The 22,694-nt window shown below is 38.9% G+C and overlaps 2 protein-coding genes across 3 annotated transcripts in view; one reads left to right on the forward strand and one right to left on the reverse strand.

Moving 5' to 3' along the window:
* Positions 1 to 564: 564 nt before the first annotated feature.
* Positions 565 to 20,001, reverse strand: MZT1 (mitotic spindle organizing protein 1). Its single transcript, XM_006158994.3, has 3 exons — positions 19,789 to 20,001; positions 9,274 to 9,419; positions 565 to 688 (listed from the first exon to the last, which is right to left on the reverse strand). Exons 1-3 carry the CDS (start codon positions 19,865 to 19,867, stop codon positions 665 to 667), a joined length of 249 nt encoding a protein of 82 aa, XP_006159056.1. The 5' UTR covers positions 19,868 to 20,001; the 3' UTR covers positions 565 to 664.
* Positions 20,002 to 20,032: 31 nt separating this feature from the next.
* The window catches only part of BORA (BORA aurora kinase A activator), a 32,140-nt gene continuing 29,478 nt past the window's right edge, over positions 20,033 to 22,694 (forward strand). Inside the window, exons 1-2 of one of the 2 annotated variants that reach the window (XM_014591788.2) lie at positions 20,033 to 20,279; positions 21,166 to 21,333. In XM_014591788.2, coding sequence (XP_014447274.1) covers positions 21,181 to 21,333 — 153 coding nt within the window. In that variant the 5' untranslated portion in view covers positions 20,033 to 20,279; positions 21,166 to 21,180. Of the gene's footprint in view, positions 20,280 to 20,466; positions 20,498 to 21,165; positions 21,334 to 22,694 lie in introns of those variants that run through there. The other variant, XM_014591789.2, reaches the window with a different exon arrangement.

Below are 22,694 nucleotides of genomic sequence, written 5' to 3' on the forward strand. Positions count from 1 at the left end.
ACATTTCAAATCAATACAAAATGATGATCCAGCTCACACTATTAACTGTCGAACAACTGTTTAAAAAAGTAAATATTCTGTGTTAGAGAGCAGATTAAAAGAAATGTTTTCCACACACTTATTTTTAAAAACAAGATTCTGATATACGCAAGGAAACCTAAATCAAAATTCACAAATGATGGCTGAAATCCTGTCAACTTTCAGCCCCATACAACATAAATCCACAGCTATTATGCATAAACAATCCAAAATTAAAGTTTATAATGGAAATGTCAACAAGTCATAACTACTGCACATCAGTACTGATGGGTTCCACTATACTTCAGCCAGGCACAGCAGATGTGCACATCTGACAGACAGACTGCTTGGAAAATTAAAGCTATCAGAGCTATAAATAAGGATACATAAATACGAACATAGCAATGCCAAAGCATTAAGGCTGTTAAAAAAGAAAGTGAGTAAGATGTGATGTAAACACATCTGATAGTTCTCTCTGTAAGCCACTTTCCACTGATTTATAAAGCTATGGTTTTGTAATTCGTTTAAAAGGAAAATTTTTCTACACTGCCGCATGCAGTAATTTCATTGTACATTCTTGACTAAAATGCAATCTTCAAATCCTCCTGCAGAGCTTGACATATCTCATCAGGATTTCTCCAGAAAATCAGCTTGTCATATTTTCAGCAGCCTAGAACAAGAAAGTAAGATTCATTAGAATAAAACCATGGAAAAAGAGATACTATGAAGATAAATTTGTCAGTAATGTACTGTCATTAACAAACAACTTTTCCACAATCCAATGACTTTTATCAAGACAATGAAGAGGTTTTTATCTTTTGCTGTATAGCAAGACTATTTTTTCAACTTTATGGGGCTGCAAAGTGGCAAGGCGGTTAAGGTGCTGGACTCTAACATGGCTGATCACAGTTAAAGTCCCGGACCTGGTGTCTTGCTTTCTCCCTTTCCCTCTCTCTCTCTCTTGTCAAATTAAAAATAACAAATTAAATCAAATAAATGAAATAATTCTTTTTTAAAAAATAAATAAATGAACTTACTGCTAGGCGAACAGCAGAAAATAATTATATCATCTTAAGTAGCAGTTAAGAGTACATGTAAATATATACTCCTACCTGAAAAATTAACCTACTGCAAACCTGTTCATACACTCCTCATTATTTTGTCTGTTTCTATATCTTACTACGGTGAGAAAAGGGGATTAAGAGAGAGAAAGATCTTGTGCTGCAAGGTGGAGAAAACAGAAACAAGAGAGAATAATGGCTAATCCTATTTCATATACTTACAATTACTATACTTTCCCAGATGACTCTGAACAAACTTCTAGATACCATATTAATTCCTCAATGAAGGGCTTGATAAGTTATTTCTAGAAAGACTTAGCACACCTTAAAAAAATAATTTCTTAATGGCAATATAAAAATGATAGAATTTTAAAATAAGTTTAATTTTAGAAATACATGTTAGACTTTTAAGTCATTAACATTTCTGCTTCCTAAATAAAACCTGCTTTTAGGGAACAGTAGGTATATGGTGGTTAAGATGCTGGACTCCCACATGGCTAACCGTGGTTCAAGTTCTTGATCTGGTAGTTTGCCTTTTCACTTTCTCTTTCTGGTCAAATGAACAATAAACAAATAAACAACAAATAAATAAAAATAAAACTGCCTTCAGTTCAGTGTAAGTTCAGAGCTATTTCACCCCAGTATGTTAAAATAACTGGACAAGTGCAGATAATGAAGATATTGCTTTTCTATATACTTAGCTTGAGGACTTATCTTTTTTTAAATAATAATTTAATTAATTTATTTATTTTAATTTTAACAGAGAGAGACAGAGTGAGAGTGAGAAAGAGAGACAGAAAGCAAGAAAGCAAGCCACCTGGCCTGGAACTTGAACTACAGTCAGCCACAAGGGAATCCAGAGCCCTTAACTACCATGCCACCTGCTGGCTCCTCAAAGACTTATTCTAAATTAGCCTTTCCCTCCTCTGGGATTTACTACTCAAGAGAATTAAAACCTAGTTTCAAAAAAGTTCCCCTATTCTAAAGCATTTCGCACTTCTGTCTTTATAGGTCTGTATATTAGCTTTAGCAACATACCCTTTAGGTAATCTGTTGTTATCTCCCTAGTCCCATTCTCAGTATTACCTAATTTGAAGACTAGAAATTATATATATATATATTTTAAAACTAAAATACTTTAACTCAAAAGCAATTTAGTATTTCTTGTCCTATTCTACTTTTATATTAATTTTAGACATTCTTCTCCAATATGGGGAAAATGCAGCAAGTACCTTCACTTAAAGTAAGTAAGCAATGCTATAATTTTCATTTTATACAAATGTGAAATTTTCTATTTGAAAGGCCAGTAACATCTTAGTGACCTACAGATTAGTTACAGGTTGCCATTAAAAACTTCAAACATTTGCAAGAATCAGTCCTGGTTAAAATCAATTTTAGTATATAGTCCTTTTCTCTTCTAAATGTTCATTTTCTGTAGAAGAGTGAATGGGTGGATGCATGGAATTTATCTAAACCTTTATTTCTTTCCTAATTCCAAATTCTACAGAACCAATATCCTTGCATTTTAGATGTTCATACACGGCGAGGGATGCAATCCAAACCCATTCTAAGTAATTGGTAATAGTACAGGACATTTGCAAGAGGGAGGGCAAGGCTCAGTCCATAGGACTGCATCACTAATAGTATAACTCAAGGTATCAAGACACTAAACAGGTGAAGGTATAACCAAGCAGGTTACCTAGAATTTCTTAAATCATAACATGCAGGTGATTGCTTATACATAAACTTTAGCACTCAGAAGATAATATTAAAATTATTTCAGTGAAGAACTATTCATAAAAATGGACTTAATTAACAGCTATAAGTATGCTATAAGATACACATAAATTGGCCTATTGCTGTTAAGGAACTTCTCTAAATGGGGAGAAAAGCAATTTATTTTACTGTAATAGATTTAGGCCATATCAATGTATAAATCTGTAAAAGGCAAAATAATTAATAAAAATTTACTATTTTCTACATAACTAACTAAAAAGCAAAAGAAAACCCCAATGTTTCAGACTAACTGTTCCTTATGTTTCATGATGCCGATACGGATTTTACACAATCTAAAACAGTAACAATAAGTACCATACAATTCTAAATACAAGGAATTCTAGGTACAGGTTGTAGAATGTACTAAGAACAGTTTCTCTTTAGCCTAATTTTTACACCAAAAGAAATTAACAAGAACTATAAGAAAAAAAAAATCATTAGCAGTAACCACACAAAGAACTACCTTCCGTTTGTGAGGTCTGTAAAGGGGTGGTCAGGGAAGACACCTTGGCTCAAGTAGCTGAGTCAACCAGCTTCCCACCCCATTCTAACAGTAGTTAAGGGAGAAAAGACTAATCCAGAGAGAAACGAAATGATGAGTTCTTTTTTAACTCAGCAAAATTAAATATTTTATTTTTAAAAATCTATGAAATGTATCTGCAATGATGTTTACCAAATATCACTGGTTATTTCTTGGGAAAAATGATCACTTGGGAAGAGTGAGTGACTTTTTAAATGTCATTCTTTGTATTTTGAGATATATATAGATATATATTTTTAAAAGATTTTTGCTATAGGGTGCATGTGCTCACTAAAGAGACAGAGAGATAGAAAGCAAGAAATCACTCCCCAGAGAATGACTACACCATAGTCCCTTCTCTTCCATTCTCCTCTAGAGATTTTGGGCACATGGACACACATATCAGGCATGAGTTTTAAGCTGCCCAGTCTGGGACTTGAATTGCGGTTGGCTATGTGGGAGTCCAGCAACGTAATCATTACACCATTTGCTGGTCTCCTGATGTATTTTTGCATTATGAGCTTTCATCCTTTTTATAAAAACTATACAGATCACATAAATTACTTTAAAGAAAACAAGAAAAGTCTTGACTTACTATTTCTTCTTGGCTAGAAACCCCTTCTTTTCAGGAAATCCTTCCTACCTAGTTTTGATGAGATACTGGTATATTGGTTTTAGATGAGGAATTATTTATTTTGTTATTATTATTTTCAATTTGACCAGACATGAGGAATTATTTATTTTGTTACTATTATTTTCAATTTGACCAGAGAGAGAGAGAGAGAGAGAGAGAAAGATAGAGATAGTCTGAAAGCAAGCTGCCAGGTCAGGGGCTTGAACTGTGGTCAGCCATGTGGAAGTCCAACACCCTAACCACTACACCACCTGCTGGTTCCCAGTAAAACTTTTTTTTTTTTTTGGAGAGGTTTTTGCTATAGGGCCCATGCACTCACCAGACAGACAGAGACAGAGAGACAGAAAGCGAGAAAGCACCCCCCAGGGGGGGTGGCCACGCCGCAATACCTTCTCCTCCATTCTCCTCTTGGGATCTTGGGCACGCACGCGCACACACCCAGCGGGAGTTTTAAGCCACAGGGTCCGGGACTGGAATTGCGGTCGACTACATGGGAGTCCAGCGACATAGCCCTTATGCTAACTGCTGGTCCCCCAGTAAATACATTTTAAGAGGTTCCATATGTGTGACAAACTGATCTTCTAGTCAAATGGTTAACACTTTCTGACTCTGTTCATTTTACTTACTGATTTTGCCACTCAAATCTCACTATAGTCCACTGGATGCAAAATAGCTAGTATGCTCAAAGTTGAAACAGTTAAGTTAAGGAGGTATTTCTGAACCTCCTATTCTAAGGTTCTACTTTAGGTTGTATTTTGCCTAAGATAATGGTTAGGCCAAAGCACTTGTGTCAGTCACCTGCCTAAGCTAAGCTTATTTGACTCTGGTTCCTTTATGGCACTCAACTGTGGTATCATAAATATTATCTTTCTATCCTACCTATTTTCTTTCAAACTCAAGCAGAATAAAACAAAATTCTTACAGTTGTGGAAAAAAGAATACATCTTCCACCAGAACTTCAGAAGCATATTGATAAAAGACTAATACCTCTTTTTATTTTTAACAAGTTATGAGGGAATACTAAGGCAGGGAATGTTTCCATGGTAAAGTCCAATGACTGCTTTGCTTTTATTAATAATAACCATTTCATCCTTTCCTAAGTAGCTGGCCCAGGTTTCTTTAGATTTTACTGCAGGAGGAGACCTAACATTTAAATAAATAATTATGAAGAGAGATAGCACGAGTTCAAATTCTGGCTCAACCACTTAACTGTACCTCATTTTTCTCTCAGGACTTTGGGCATGCACGCATACATGCCTGGCCTGAGTATTAGGCCACTGGGTCCGGGACTCGAACTGCAGTCAGCTACACGAGAGTCCAGTGATGTAACCATTATGCCATCTGCTGGTCCCAATATTAGCTATTCTTATTATATTATTCAGTTATTTTTCTTTCTGATCTATGAAAGCCATAGATATGTGTTAAATTAAAAAAGGAATTTCCAGGCCAGCCCCATAGGGCAGGGGCAGAGGTACTTAACCTGTGATAGGAACAGTGATAGGAACTGTATCCCACATGGTTAACTGTGGTTCAAATCCTGGCCCTAGTGGCTTGAAAATGGGCATGTGCCCAGGATCCTAACAGGATGGAAAAAATGGAGGAAAAAAGGGCTGTGTTGTGACCAGGCTACACTATGGGTGGGTGGGTGGAGTGTTTCCTTCCTGCCTCTCTCCCACTCTCTCTCAAGTGCACATACCCTCTGACAAAAAAAGAAATTTCCACAGTATTTAAAACTATTAAAAAGTCGATTTAAAACATTTGAAACTTTACACGTACATCTGACAAAGGGTTCATTTCATATCCAGAATGTACAAAGTAGTATTACAAATAAAGAAAAGAATAGCTCAGAAAAGGCTAGTGATTTGAAAACCTCATAAAAGAGGATGGCCAAAAAATATGTAAAGTGCATTCAACCGCATTGGTACTCTGAGAAATGCAAATAAAATCAAATGAGAAACCCATATATACCCCAAATGGTAAAATCCAAGACTCACAACAAGCACTGGCAAAGATGTGGCTCAAGGGATGCCCTTATCCTGCTGGTGGGCATAAATGAACACTATTTTTTTGAAAGTTGATCTCATAATTATCTGTTCATATTTAGGATACATGTAACCCAAGATCCAGCAATTTCAGTTCTAGATGTGTACCTAACAGAAATGCACATATACATGCATCAGGAGACATGGACAATAATGCTCACAGCCCCACACAGGGAAAACACCTAATCTGTATTCACAGTAGAAAGGATAAACTATAGTATATTGGTAGAATGAAACACAATACTACAGTGAAAAGGAATGCATTATAGCTATAGATAAGATAAAAGGACCTTGCAGAATAATGTTAAATGAAAAAACTTGGTGAAACGATTGTGTTATAAGATTTTACTTATACTGAGTTCAAAAATGTTACAGGGCCTGCTTTGGTGGTTAAGTTAACGCTGTATCAATATAGCAGGTCGCGGGTTAGGTTTCCTGGCTGACCTGTACATCCTGGGTACATGTGCCCATGATTCTGTCAGGCTAGCAAGGCTGGAGGGATCACAGTGTGAGAGTCTATTGGGATGTGTGCCACTTGTGCAAAAAACAAACTTTAGAAGGAGAATAAATGATCCCTTTAAAAAAAATTTTTTTTTTAATAAAATTAAACTGCAGTGTTTAGAGTTCTAACCTAACCCATGTGTAGTTAGTGGAACTGTCAAAAGAAAGAAGGAGTCTATCATCAGGATAGCCGATACCACAGAGGAGAGCAGGAAGGAGAGGTTAGTGACTGAAAAGGAGGCTTCTAGGATGCTGGCAGTGATAACTGCGTGGATATTCTCTACATGATAAACTTTTGCTCTGTAAATACATTTGCTTACCTTTTTGTGTTAGATTTAATAACCAAAAGTTTTTTTTTAATTTATTTAATTCCATTTATTGTTATTAATTTTTAATTTGACCAGAGAAAGAGAAAGAGAGCAAGGGAAAGTAAGAAGGCAAGCCACCAGGTCCAGGACTCAAACCACAGTTGCCCATGTGGGAATCTATAACACCTTAACCACCATACCACCTGCTGCAGTCCCAATAATCAAAAGGTTTTTAACAAGCACAAAACAACCTAGAATATTTATTAGAAAACAACAATCTGAGGAACCAGCAGTTAGCGTAATGGCTATGTCGCTGGACTCCCATGTAGTCGACTGCGGTTCGTGTCCCAGACTTGGTGGCTTAAAACTCACGCCAGGTGCATGTGCGTGCGTGCTCAAGATCCTGAGAGGAGAATGGAGAAGGAATTGTGGCGTGACCATACCCCCTGGGGGGGGTGATTTCTCGCTTTGTCTCTCTGTCTCTCTGTCTCTCTGGCGAGCGCACGCGCCCTATAGCGAAAAAACCTCTCCAAAAAAAAAAAAAAAAAAAAGAAAACAACAATCTGCAAGATAGGTTAAATTACATGTTTTATATAGCTGCCTTAGAGCTAAGGGAAACAAAGAAGCCACTTTTTATCGTTGGTCAAGGTTTAATATGGACTATCTTGAAATTTCAGTATTTACAGTGAATTATTCTATATAAACATAGAAGTAAAAATCACTAGAGATTTTAAATCAGAAGAGTATGTGCAAGCAAGAGCAGGAACAACATATTTTCCTATCCCCAATGTTAGCAATTAAAAGATGGACAATTTGAGTTGGAATAAAGGTGGCCCTCTGGATCTTGGAGGCAGCCACAGCCCTCTGGTCTCTCAGCCATTTCGGAGTCACTTTACCCTTTTGAAGAGTAACTCATGCTCACAGCTGAGTAGTGCTATCAGCCAGTTTTCTAACTAGAATCCCAGTAACTCAACAGTGCTTTTCAGTCTACACTGGCAGTTAGTGCTGAGATGCTTGACTGAGTTTCTCACATAACCAATCTCCTCACACACACAGAAGACTGTCCAGTCACACTCTTGGCCCACTTCCAGAGCATGCTATCCAGATAGGCTGAAAGTTTTCAAATCATCAAGTGATGGTTCCTTTTCTTTTAATAAGAGAAAAGGAATCCTACTAACTACACATAGGTTAGGGTTAGGGTTAGGGCTCTAAACACCGCAGTTTCCTCAACTTCAAATTTCTCTCCCATTTTATTTGAAGCAGTAAGACATGAGGCTGCTCCTGCCTCATTTTGCTTAGAAATTTTCTCAGCTAAATATGAAAGTTCAGCACTTCCATGCTCTATTTTCCGTCTCACAGAACATAATTTGGCCAAGTTCTATCACTTTCTAACAGGGATCACCTTTCACCTAGTGTTTAATAAATGTTTCTCATTTCTACCTTCACCAGAAGCTCTATTGATTGTGTTCCTAATGATACCTGTATTTTCTGAAATAACGAAAGTCCTTCCTACAGCTCTCCCCTCCTTCTGAGCCCTCGCCAAAATCGTCTTTTACATACAGTTCTAGTAATAGTCTCATCAAGGTAATCTAGGTTTTTCTATGAAACACGTTAAAACTTTCCAGTCTCTATCCATTACTTATTTTCAAATTTATTGGTTTATCAGGATAGTCATGATGCATTTTTACATAGAAAAACAGAAAAATATGTCATGACTTTCCTGACAACCTAATACTGTCAGGTTTTTAAGTTGTTACGGCAGCACCTCACTTATTATTACTACAAACTGCTTTAGATTTCCAAGGCTGCCATGACAAAGTACCACAAACTGGGAAGTTTAAGACAACAGAAATGTATTCTTTCACAGTTCTGGATGCCAGAAATCCAAAATCAAGGTGCAAACTGGACTGTTCTCTAACTGAAGACCCTAAGGAAAACTCCTTTCTTATTTCTTCTCGGTTTCTGTGGCTATTGACAAACATTGGCTTTTCTTGGCTTACTGTATATCTGTGTCCAAATTTCTCTTGTCTTAAAAGGACATTCAGCACTGGATTAGGACAGGACCTCATCTTAATTTGATTACAAACACAAAGACATCATCTTCAAATAATGTCATATTTCTCAGGGTCTGGAACTATAACGTACCTTTGTTTTCTGGTAGACACTATTCTACTCAATACATAAAAAATTCTAGAAACAGATTTCTAAAAAAAAAATAACAGAGTTCATGATAGTAGTAATTTCTATGATCTATATGCCACTAAACTCTTGGTTCTCAGAAACTGTTTCAGAATTTCAGACTGTGCTGGAAGTTAGGTTAACCTTGTTCAGGATCTTTCACATAACTTCATCATTAACCATTCTCTAAAGAAAACATCCTTATTTAGAATGAATTAATATACAAATCTCTAACCTTTAGTGCTTCGGTAGCCTTTCGAAGCTCCTTAATAACTGATGATAAAGCTTCTGGGTTAATTCCTTGTTCACAAAGCCGTACACAAATAGACAGAGTTTCCATATCTAAGCCAGTATTCAAAATTCTTGAAATCTCAAGCAGAACTGAAAAAAGACATAAAGAAAACTTTAAAAAAGGAATAAAAGGAAAGCTGACAATGTTTAAAAAGATGCAGACTGACCTTTTGTTTTCAATACATATATTACCACACCGTAACTGTGGTTTTCCAATCTCAGGATTTAGAAATCAGCATGTAATAAATAGTGCCTTGCCCTTGGTTAGCTATCTTCTTCAACTTAGAAACTTAAATTTACAACTTCCCTTTCATACAACTGCCTTTTACATCTTGGTGTATATTCTACTCATTTAATAGCTACCTAGCACTTATCAATCATAATTGGAATTATTCTGAATAGTTCCCTAGTTCTGGCTATTCTTTTACAATGCCATTTAAATAGTTATGTTTTAAAACATTTCTTTTTTTTTTTTGAGAAGTTTTTGCTATAGGGCGTGTGAACTCCCCAGAAAGACAGAGAAACAGAAAGTGAGAAATCAGCCCCCCACCTCCCAGGGGAGAGGTGGCCATGCCGCAATCCCTTCTCCTCCATTCTCCTCTTGGGATCTTGGGCGCTCACGCATACGTACCTGGAGTAAGTTTAAGCCACCGAGTCCGGGAGTTGAACCGTGGTTGACTACATGGGAGTCCAGCGACATGGCCATTACACCAACTGCTGGTCCCAAAACATTTCACTTTGGAACCACCATTCTTTACTTAACATTCTTCAATTTTAAGACTTAGCTGGTTCATGTTTCCCCCGTGGAACTAATAATGTGGTAAGTCTGACATACTAACTTTATTTTACTAGGATAAATTCTCAGAAATAAAACTGCTCAGACAATAATATACATATTTAAGTCTTTAAAAGTGTTTAGGAACTTATTACCAATTCAAAAGAGTAATTAGGTCTGTTTAATATTAAAAATGAAAGCTTTCTTCTTAAACTCATTTTTGTAGTACTTCACTTTATTATCATTTATAACAGTATCAGTTTTTGACTTGAGAGGCACTAACATGGAGATTCCATTTCTGAAGTGATTTTTCCAGGAATCCCTTCCACTATAGAATTTAAGTACAATGTTTCCATTTTCCATAAAACTTTGTTTTATGGTAGTTATTTCCTAGAGTGCTTTAGAACTTTTTAGGTCAATTGCCAGTATGTTATCTATTGTTCTATATATCATTTCCACTGGCATTATGCTTAGAAAATTATTCCCTATTCAAAAATTATATTCACTGGTATTCTCTTTAGAGAGTTAGTTTATTTGCTGCCCCTTCCATAAATATTTAAATATTGAACTCCTTGGATTGGGGTAGAAGGTGGAATCTAATTTTTCCTTGTAGAAATAAGCCTATTGTCCTAATTCGAGTCATGTATCCTTTTACACTTAACTGACATGCCACCTTTATCACATCATAAACTCCCAAGCACCTACTGATTTGTTGCGTGTCTACCTTGTGTCAGAGCCATAATTATAATTATTAACTTTATAATACGTGTAATAGGTTAAGGATTCCTTTGCCATTTTTCATTTATATAGGCCCTTTTATTCTCTGGATGACCTTAACATTTTTTATCAACTCCAAAAAAAAAAATTCCATTTGAATTCTAACTTAACACAACAGCTACATATTTTAGCAGGAAAGGATAAATTAACATTATTTAGTCACTGGTTAATCTACATCTAAGTCCTTCTAAAAACCTGTATATTCATGAGATTCAATAAAATGTGACCTTCCCTATTTTTCATATCATTCATTCATTTTCATCATGCCACCTGGTAACATGGTAGGTAAGGCAGGTGGACCTCACACAGCTAATGGTATGGTTCAAGTCCCAGACCTGGAAGCTTGAAAAACATGCTAGGCATACACGTGTGTATCCTCGAAATTCTGATAGGAGAATGGAAGGGATGTGGTGTGGCCATTCCTCTTGGGGGAGAGGGAGGTGCTTTCTTACTTTCTACAGCACACGTCCTATTGTAAATTTTTAAAAAAATCTTGTATACCTCTGCTATACTTTCTGAACATATGGAATACATGTCTAATGCCTTTTGTCTGTGTATTCTAACATTTGTGTCATTTTTGGGCACCTTATAACTGAATTTTCCCCATCGTGGGTCATATTTTCCCACTTTGCATATCTGGTAATCTCTGATGATGCCAGATGTCAATTTTACCTTCATAGGTGCTGGATATGTTTATCTTTATATAAGTATTCTTAAGCACTGTAATGACATACGGTTATCTGGAAACAGTCTAATCCTCTTTGGTCTTCTCAGATTTGTTGGAATACCAGAGCCCACTTTGGCACAGGACTAATTATTCCTCATTACTGAGGCAAGACAATTCAGAGTACTCTACCTGATGTCTCATGAATTATAAAGTTTTCCATTATCACAAGTAGGTATGTGCCATCCTCAGCCTGTGTGCATATAATACACTGTCCCTCTAATATTTTTAGACAGTTCTTTCCCCAGCTTTCTGGATACTTTCCTCACACATGTGCATATGAATGCATGGCTCTGTACCTGAGGGGGCCTCTTCTACAGATCTCCAGAATTCTCTGTGCAGCTCTCTCCTCTCAGATACTCTGTCCTGCAAACTCTACCTGCCTTGCCCTCCTTCATCTGTTCAGCTCTTTCTACTCACCGTGGGGTGTCTACTAGGTTCTACTTAGGTACCCTGTGCTACACTGATACTGGAAACTCTCTGAAGGGTGCAAACTGGAGCAACTATGGGGATAACTTTGTTTCCTGTTTCTCAAGAACTATACTGTCCTTTAACATTTGATGTCCAGTGTCTTGAAAATCATTGTTCTGTATGTTTTACTGGGTTTTTCAATGTTTTCAACTAGAATAAACCCAGTCCCTATTACTATCTTGGCTGGAAGTGGACAGCACTTCTATTTCATTGTTGTTTTGATATTCCAATTTATTAACACTTTGTTCTCCAGCTGTATCCAATTTGTTATTCATGTTATCTGCTACATTTATTTAAATAACTGCATTTTAAAATTTCTAACCCTACCCCCATAATTAGTTTTGCTTGCTTCATATCTAAATGGTGGTTTCTAACCACTTATTTTATGGTTGTTGTTCCTGCCTTTATCTATTGAAGGCTATAGTCTTAAATTACTTTTAGGACTGTTCTAGTACCTCTATTTCTTTAGGTATAGAAAGCAGCAAAAGAGAATGATTAAGAGTGTGATCTATACAGCCTGATTACCTGAGCTCAAATTCTAGCTTTGTTACTTACTAGACAAATTAACTTCTCTGTGTCTTTACTTCATCATTCCATAAAATGGAGATAATAATATCTATTTCATAAAATTGATGTGAGGATTGAAATACATACTTAGAATGGTACTTGGCACATGGTAATCAATAAAAGAATATTAAAATAAATGAAACAAAATTGATAAAAATAAATATTATATTACTTTCTCTCTCCCCTACTCTTTTCATTTTCATGTTAGTTGTTTATGTGTTTCAACTACCTTTGGTAGCTTTGTGATTCTTGGCTGAAAACTCATCTTCCACAGATTTCTCTAACATGTCCTGAATTGGTGACAAAATTTTTAGTTAAGTAATCTTACCCTGGCCTCAGCCCTCTTGATCAGGTCTTACAAAAGCATCCTGGCTTCAGACCCAGAATACATGAATGGTGCTTCTCAATCTCTGGCCATGGCAGATGGCACATCTCTGACTCCCAGACTCACTCAGACAAAACAGCATGATTCACCAGGTTCTATTTCCAATCCCCTGCTGTGGTTCCCATCTGCTCCTTTCTTTAGAGGGGCACTTCTCTCTTTCTGATCAATGGAGACTTCCCTTTTATGTTTTTGAAGATGGCTACACTAATAATTATATTTTCTTATTGTTTTCTACCATATTTACATGCTTGGAACAGAAAGTTTCAACAAGTATAAGCAAGTTTCAATGTACCATATTGAATTTTATTAACTTTAATTTTTGACTACTTTCATAAATGCATATAAATGGATTCTACATCATTCTTGCACATTTTCAGTAATTACTGTTGATATACTGTTAAATATTTTATTTATTAAATGAAATTGATTTATTAAACATGAAATAAACATTTAACATTAAATATTTAATTACTATTAATATTTAATACTTAATGTTAAACATTTTTATTTTATAGCCAGTCACCTTAACAAACTCTATTGAAGCCTCTCGAAGTCTTTTGGCTCATTCTCTCGTCTCCTTTTCAAGAATTGTTTTCTTTTTTTGTCAGGCATTATTTGCTAAAATCTTAAAATCAGCATTTTAAAAAGCAGTGAAAACATGTGTTCCCAATTTTATATGAAAAATATTTAACATTAATATTAAAGATGATGCTGGTTTCACACAGCTATCCTTTGCCATGCTGAAAACATAGGTTTTTGGCTAAGATTTCTGAAATGAAGAAAAAAGTTGAACCATACTAATAATTTTTCATTAAACACTTCAGCCATCATGTAGACTTTCTCCTATACATAGTGAGGTTATACACTGTACTTACACAGACTACCTATCCTGCTTGAGAAAACTGAACTTGGGAAATCCTTACTTTTACAGTAAGAGTAAGCCTGCTCTTCATCTGAGGCTGAATGTGTCCTCATCTCTCGAGTGCTCCTTGTAAACAAAGCCCTGAGAAACAGCTGGAGCAAAGAGCATCATACTCATGGTCTTTTATTTTTGGCTTACAAAGCAAGAATCTGCAGGTATGCTCAAGGTCAGGTCCATGTCAAACTCTATCTCCCAACAGTGACACTGTATTGCCTTCTAGGGCTAGTTTTAAAAAGGTAAAATAGTGGCACCAGCAGCTGGCATGATGGATAAAGCACTGGATTCCAACATGGCTGACCACGGTTTGAGTCCCAGACCCAGCAGAATGACAGTTATGCTGGGTGAGTATGTGAGTGTACAAAATCCCAAGAGAAGAATGGAGGAGAAGTATAACTACCGCCCCTGGAGGGGGGGGTAATTTCTCACTTTCCCTCTGTCTTCCTCTGGTGACTTCATGTGCCCTTTGGCAAAAACCTGAAAAATCAAATAAAATAATAATAAACGGCAATGTAGTCTCCCTCTGGCTATTAAAACATCTTCCTTTTTTAAAAACCCTGCACCAGGTGTAAGGAAACTCCATGTTCCAGACAGCAGCCCCTGGAGAGTCCAGATGACAGCCAGTAGATATGTGAGTAAGAACGCTTTGAGATGACTCAAGTCCCAGCCATTGTCTAAACAGGATGCATGAGACATTCAGCGTACTACTCAGACACAAAACACTCTGAAAGGTAAGTAATTTTTGTTGTTTTATACCACTAAATTTGGGGTGGTTTGTCATGCAACAATAGACAACCAGAACATATACTCTAACCCTATTCTATGGTCGTCATCATGTTGCCATTAAGTATTGACAAACTCTTCTCTCTCCAGTTTTTCTCTTCAGGGTAAACCCTTATCTGCAAATTTTGTGCTTATTCCTGACTTCACATCCTGTTTAAGCTTCTTTTTCTTCCCTTCATGTAATTCCATGCTGTCTTAAAGGTCCATTTCATTCTAGTATTTCTCCCTTTACACTTTCCTTTTAAATTGATACTGATCTTTACTTCCTATCTTCACCAACTGTCTGCAATTAATAACTATTTTCTAAAGGCCTTTGCGTAATTGGTACATTTATGTATTTAGTGCCTATTATGCTACTGCTGAAATATAGTAGAAAACAAGATTGATACGGTCTCCATCTTTGCAGACGTTGTAGTCTAAGCAGGAGAGAGATTTTAAAATAACTAATTCCTGTTAAAAATACGTTAAATAAAGAAAAAGAACAGCATACTTCTGAAATGAGGTATAAGGACATCACACCAAGTTCAGAAGGACACAGTGTTTAGCAAAGAGTTGTCTGAAGGAACAACAATTAAGCTCAGATTTCAAGGGTGAATAGAAATCAAGCAGAGGGATGCAGAGGTAGGAAGAAGGGTGAAGAGTTAGAGCAAAAAAACCAGCTTTGCCCTGGTTCCAACACTGGAGGGAACTTGGCAAATTCACAGACTTGAACAGCTTCAGTGAAGCAATCTAATTAAGGGGTAAATGAGTGTAAGATATGATCCAGTAAAGCCCTATTAAAGATTTAAGAACTTCAAGAAGTTACTGGAAGATATAAAGTGGGAGTTTAACAAGATCACGTTTCCATTTTTAAAAGACTGGGCTGCTCACAGAAATGGGTTTTTAAAAAAAGAGCACATGGAGTGAAGAAGCCCATTGTTATTGTAATTTTGGTGAAAACCTGGTAGGCAGCATGGACAACAGAGATTAAGACAAGTGGTTAACTTTGAGATAGGTAAAGAACTGAAAAGGCTTAGCAAAGAATAGGAGGCAACAAAGGTGAGAGAAAGCAAGACTGACAACCAGGTTTCCCTCTCAAGTAAGCAACTGGATTGATGGTGGTGGCATGGACCACCCATTTCACTGACATGCCTTGCACTGCGAGCCAAATGGAATCAAGTGCTACAAACTCTCTTAACTCTTATAAAGTATGTACTTATTAAGCTGACTACCTGATGCATAAAAAGGAGTACTACACTGGGGCCTCTGGTAAGAAGTACCAAACAGAAGTACAGGGTTAGCCTGTAACCTAGTGGTTAAGGGAGCCAGAGCTCACATAGCCCACCACAGTTGGAGCCCTGGCCCTGGTGGCTTGAAAAACATGTTGGGTACATGTACATGCATGTCCCAAATCCCAACAGGATGGAGAAATGGAGAAGAGATTGCTGCATAACCACTCAGTACACCATGCTTCTGTCTCTCCCTGGCAAGCACATCTACTCTCTGGTAATTAAAAAAAAAAAAAAGGAATAAAAGAAATAAAAATTAAGGGGCTGGCCCAACAGCACAGGAAAAGAATGTGGCATGTCCAGGTCTCTCTGGGGGAGTGTGGGTACACTCATGCCTTCTTTTTCTCACACAAGCACCTTCTGGCCTTAATAAAAAGAAAAAGAAAAAAGAAACAAGAAGTATGAGGTTCTCAATAGAGAATATTTTAAATTTCAAAACAACAAAAAGCCAAAAAGGCAACTAAAACACTGAAAGAGAGGGATTTGTTGAAAAGATCTGTTTTAGGACCAGCAGTTAGCGTAATGGCTATGTCGCTGGACTCCCATGTAGTCAACAACGGTTTGAGTCCCAGAGCCGGTGAATTAAACTCACACCAGGTGCATGTGCATGCGTGCCCAAGATCCCAAGAAAAGAATAGAGGAGAAGGGATTGCAGCGTGGCCATCCCCCCTGGAAGGTGATTTCTCGCTTTCTGTCTCTCTGGCCAGCGCATGCGCCCTATGGCAAAAACCTCTGCCAAAAAAAAAAAAAATAGTCTGTTTTAAAAAGATGCAGAAAGAAACGTTAAGGATCTAAAGATGGAGTAGAGGATCTTATGCCTTAGGCCTTAAATCAGGACCAGGACAGATCAGGTTCTATTCAGAGCAAGTTACTGAGATAAATTAGGAATCTCATCTGTTTCCTCCCATATTTGAATAACTTTAATAAATTTCTTTCCTTTCAGGACTAAGATGTGAATGTTTATATTGCTAGCTGATTCTGCAATCCTGCAAACCACTGACATCCATTAAAAGTTTAAATTGGGGGCCAGTAGGTAGCTTGGTGGTTGGTGGCACTGGACTCCCACACATGGCTGATAGTGGTTCAAGTCCTGGACCTGGCAGCTTGCTTGCTTTCTCTCTCTCGCTCTTATGCTGTCCCTCTCTGGTCAAATTAAAATAAATTATAAATAAAGTTACCAATGCTGTCACTGAGGACAGAAGCTGAACTCAAAAAGTTCTGAAAACTTCTCATTGGCTCTTATGATTGATTTAATACATATAATGAAACTCCACATATCCGCTTCTGCAATATTTTTCTTAAAAAATTCTCTTCACTTTTTCACATTCTTACACTCTCTATGATCTTCATTTTACATTGAGTTCTCTAGGAAAAGATTTTGATAATGCAACCAGTACAAACTACTAGTTCCCAAGTGTACATGGGTTATTCCATGAGAATTAAAATTCAAGCTTTCTATTCAAATGGGATCCTATGGCCATATAAACGAGGAACCTTAAGTGCAGCTAACATAAGAAAATTTCCTGGAAGTGAGGCCTCACACTCTCCAACCTGTTAAAAAACAAAACAAAACAAAACAAAACAAAACAAAACATGGGACCAGCAGGTAGCATAATGGCCACATTGTTGGACTCCCATGTGGTTGACTGCAGTTCAAGTCCTGGACTCAGTAGTTTAAACTTGCGCCAGGGGTGTGTGCATGCGTGCTGAAGATCCTAAGAGGAGAATGGAGGAGAAGGAATTGCAGTGTGGCCATCCCCCTGAGAAGTGGTTTCTCCCTTTCTGTCTTTCTCTCTGTCCTTCTGGTGAGTACACGTACCCTATAGCAAAAACCTCTCAAAAAAAACCAAAACAAACAAAGAACTAAACACACTGACTTTCCAAGGAAAGATACATGATAACATTATATACATATAAATTCCTATGTAAATAAATCCACTTATAAAAATAAAACTAATGGACTGGCCCCCTAGCATAGTGGTTAAATGCTGTGCACTGGGAGCCGCATGGTCCATCACTGCTTAACTCCTGTCCCAAGAGGAGAATGGAGGAAAAGGAGATTGCAGTGTGGCCATCTCCACTGACAGATTGCTTTCTCATCCCTGACCCCCAGTCTCTGGCTAGCACATTCCCCTATACTTAAAAACAAACAAACAAACAAAAAGAACACCTGGCCCCAGAGGTTTGACAAACATGGCTAGCGTATGATTTTGCGTCCCAAAGTCTGATGAGAAGAAAAAATAACTGCAGCATGACCATGCCCCATTGAGGGTTGCTTTCTCTGGTGAAGGCCTTCGGGCAATTAAAAAACCAACCAGGGAACCAGCAGTTAGCATAATGGCTATGTCGCTGGACTCCCACGTAGTCGACAGCGGTTCCTGTCCTGTCCGGACCCGGTGGCTTAAAACCCACGCCAGATGCGTGTGCGTGCATGCCCAAGATCCCGAGAGGAGTATGGAGAAGGGATTGCGGGGTGGTCATCCCTTCTGGGGGGTGATTTCTCGCTTTCTGTCTCTCTGTCTGGTGAGCGCACGCGCCCTATAATGAAAAACCTCTTAAAAAAAATCAACCAAACAAACCTCATACACTGTGAAACATCAAGAATGGAAAAAATGGCTGTGGCTATTGCTAAAAGTCAAATTCTCAGGAAAAAACTGGTTATCAGATAAGCAAAAAATTATACGGACAGGCTCGGATAATACTGAAGCAATTCTTTTACAAGGAAAGCAGCAGCCAGTGTAGGCAAAAACCAGACTTGGTCAGAAGCCCCTGTATGGAGGGTATATGTAAGAACTGGAGCCTAGGGTGCAGGAGATACAGCAGAAAGGCTGACACTATCTGATGCAAATTCCATGGGGTTATCTTTTAATAGGGATGGAGGCTGATGTGGTTTTCCCTGGATAATGTGGAGGCAGGCTGCTCATGGCAACACTTAACATCACTTATACAGGTGGACTGAGAAAAATGGAGACAAAGAAAGCTTACTGGATGACGTTTTACATAATACAAAAAAAAGTGAACTCCTTTTGCGTTTACTTAGTTGTCTTACGTTGATCTGCAGATAATCCTGGGAGATGAGATTTTTTTTTACAGGAGAAAAGAAATAGGCTCAAAGATGTTTAAGTAGCTGTCCAAGCTCAGCACGGGGGTATCAATTGGCACAGCTTATTCGTGTACTGTGCGTGTGCAGGCTTTCACTGTGACCCTCAGGGCGGGAAAACAGGCAGGGACACACCTAGCAGCCAGAGACACTGGCGCGTCACCACTTCGGGACGAAACCGCGCAATTCCGACCAAGGGGAGACTTACTCATTCCCCGCCTAATTTCAAAGCGCCTACTTGAAGTGCCTGGGACAAGGAACCGACGGTGACCACACTTGGCACACACACCCGCACGGGTTTCTAGTCTTTAGGGCTCCCGAGGTGCTGCGCACGGGATGCGTGCGGGAGCTGGGTACGGCGCGAGCGCGGGAGATGCTGGGGTGGGCGCGGCGCGCGGGGCCCGTTACGTTAAGACAGCAAGGGTCGCGCGGGATGTGGCGCGGGATCACGCGCGACGGGCTGACGCGCGGCCGAAACGACGTGCGGCCACAAACTGCGCAGGGGCGAAGAAACAACTCTCAAGGGATGGGACCAGCAGTCTTGCGGCCCAGGCGGGTCCCTATGGAAGATCTTCCAAGAGGCCGCTCGGGGCTGGCAGGGAATCCAACGTCCTTCCCAGGCCCCGCCCCGCCTGATGGCTTCGGCTCTAGGAAGGGGACGCGACGTAAAGGAGCGCAACGGGCACTCACCGTCCATGGTCTCCCTCACCGCATTCAGATTCGCCGCCGCGGCCGCCGCAGCTGCCCCGGCGCCGCCACTACTCGCCATGGCCGAGGCCGACGGAGGCAGGAGAGGGACCTGACCCGGAACTGGAGCGCCTTCCTTTCTCCCGGGCAATCACACCGCGCGTCCCCCGCTCACGCCGGGCAGGCTCCGCCCCTCGCGCTCGTCGCCGGCGTGAGGCTGCGTTGATTTGAATTTGGAGCCTCGTTACTCAGCGCGGAACTTAGAGCGAGGAGTTGCCATTCGAATTTACTACGCGGCCTCGATGCGATTGGCTGATTCGCGGACAGCGGGGCGACCTGATTGGCCGGACGCCCACTAGTCCCGTGCCCTGGTTGGCCTAAGACAGCGCGGAAGCGGGGAGTTAAAGAGTCTGTGCCTGTCGTGGGCGCCGGCCTGTCTCCGCCGAGCACCCTGGAGTTGGTGTCGGGGGCTTCCTTTTTAGGCACAGCAGTAGGTATGTTCTTTGTTGTTCCTGGCCTTTCCTCCGGTCTAAAATTGGAGAGTTCCCTCTTCCTAGCCCCAGACCTCTCTGCCCGCTCGCCTCGGAGTGAACAGGGGCAGCGAGGGAGTAGGGGCCGAAGAGAGGGGCGCCAAGAAATGCTGATCGCGTGGAGTTGCGGGTGACACCTCTGCCCTTCACCCAGGGAGCCAGCTGCAATCCACTTTGGATAGGTGGAGTCTTCGTTTTTTCTAGTCGTGGCCCTCTGACTGGAAATAATGCAGTCTCGCTTTCCATTCCTTGGGGGTCTTGGCGAAAGGGGGGGTTTTGAGGAGAGGCCCTGGTAGGCAGTTAGGCTCCTAGCCCCTGCCAGCGGTACTTCTCTGTCAAGGACTAATGTTCAAGAATGGGATCTGTGCACAGCTTTCTCACCTAGTAGAGAATTGCTTGTTAATAAATGCAGTTTGATGGGGATTGCTGGCATATCTGAAGGATGTTCAAAGTCGTATAGACTAGAGATGATAAAACACTGTAGATACAAGTTCTTCGTGGGAAAGGATTTTGTTCCTACTGTAACATTTAGTTGCCTCGAAGGTATACCTGAACTCATTCTTACTTGGTTGAGAGCTGTTTAAAAGCTACTTATCTTTTCTGAACTTGTTGGTTCTGCAAAATGCTCGCACTAGTATCTTACCTCTCTAGCTTTCAAGGTTATTTCGTAAATCACTTGGAAAAATGTATGGTATGACATTTTGGAAACTATTATAAATTAGTCCCAAGAGTGTAAAGTTTTGTGTTAATTCTTTTGTGAAGTGTATGCTTCTTGAATACATTTTGTCAAAATTATACCTATGGAATTCTGTAGTTTTATAATATATAATAATTAAATTTTTATTTTTAGTTTTTTCTCTGTGCTATGGGAGATGTCAAAGAATCAAAAATGCAGATAACACCGGAAACTCCAGGAAGAGTCCCTGTTTTAAATCCTTTTGAAAGTCCCAGTGATTATTCTAATCTTCATGAACAAACTCTCGCCAGTCCTTCTGTTTTTAAATCAACAAAATTACCAGTAAGTTACTCTCGATTCATGTTTACAACTAATTTTAGGTGTAAGTTACTATACAGATATTTTTAAATGTAAACATCTTTTCTTACAAGGTAAGTGGTAAATATATAATGGATAGGGACATAGCTGCAATGTGCTTTGTAATTGTAGTGTTCATTATAATCTAGTGGTTGGGCTAATTATAAGTTAGCTAGTAGAATTTAATTAGCATTTACATCTCTTTAATTCAATAGATAACACATTAGCTTCCTGTAGGCGCAGGTGTAGCTAGATACTATGGTTTATAATAGATCAACTGACATCATATTAGAAAAGCTGTGTCATCTATTCTCATTTGCAGTGAGCGTTATTTGAGTTCTGCATGTCAGATAAAGTGCTATGCATAAGGGTTATACCATGAACAAGTCAGGATTATTAGACAAAGACTCTCAAGAATGCTATACTCCAATACACCTTTTTTGGCCAGGGGCCAGACAGTAAATATTTAGGCTTTGTAGGTCATGGGGTCTGTTGCAACTCCTCACCTCCTGGCGATGGGTAAACTATAAGTGTGGTTCTGTATACTGAGGTTTGAATTTCATGTGGATTTTTAGTCATAATAAAATATTAATATTCTTTTAGTTTTTTTCCAATCATTTAAAAATGCCCAAATCATTCTTAGCTTGCAGGCTGGAATAGAAAGCTAACCCTTATTCTAATGGGATAGATAACAACTAAATGAACAATTTCAAAACAGTGTGTGGTATGTGCTATGATTACTGGTTTGCACAAGAGTGATATAAAAGGGAATGTGCTCCTTAGTTTAGAGAAAATTTTATCATGTTAGCTCGTTTTTGTTGCTATTCGCTACACTGGAGAAGTTCTTTTGAAGCCTGATGCTTCAACGTAGTAAGTAACCTAGAACTGTGAACTGGGTGGCTGGCTGTTTCTGCTATACTTTCATATCAGCAGGTATACATTAGAGGAAAGTTGAGCAGTTTTATGAGTTATACTGAGTCATTTCATTAATCTTAGCTCATGATTTTTAAATGACACCTATTAACATATAGTTGTCTTTTAGTCTTCATAAAAATAACTAATAGAATGGCAGCAACTTAGTCCTCAAAGCTAGAATGTTTGGCATCTTGGGGTTTTAGGCCTGAATTTGTCTAGAATGTACCCCTAATTACAAATTTGGATATGTATTTGATTCAGCCAGAAAGTTGAATACGGAAGGAAGCACTGACTGAGACATTCATAAATATTTTAAGAATCAAATTCTTCCATGACCTTTTTTCTTTTTTGGGGAGAGGTTTCTTTCTTTCTTTTTTTTTTTTTTTTTTTTTTTGTTTTAGGACACGTGCGCTCCCTAGAAAATTAGAGAG

Source organism: Tupaia chinensis, unplaced genomic scaffold (genome assembly GCF_000334495.1).
Source record: "Tupaia chinensis unplaced genomic scaffold, TupChi_1.0 Scaffold000620_1, whole genome shotgun sequence".
Classification (NCBI taxonomy): Eukaryota; Metazoa; Chordata; class Mammalia; order Scandentia; family Tupaiidae; genus Tupaia; species Tupaia belangeri.

Coding starts and splice junctions, on each gene's coding strand:
- MZT1 (XM_006158994.3), bottom strand. CDS start 19,867: ATGGCGAGTAGTGGCGGCGCCGGGGCAGCTGCGGCGGCCGCGGCGGCG. Junction 9,420..19,788: donor GGTGAGGGAGACCATGGACG/GTGAGTGCCCGT, acceptor GTCTTTTTTCAG/TTCTGCTTGAGATTTCAAGA. Junction 689..9,273: donor AGGCTACCGAAGCACTAAAG/GTTAGAGATTTG, acceptor TTCTTGTTCTAG/GCTGCTGAAAATATGACAAG.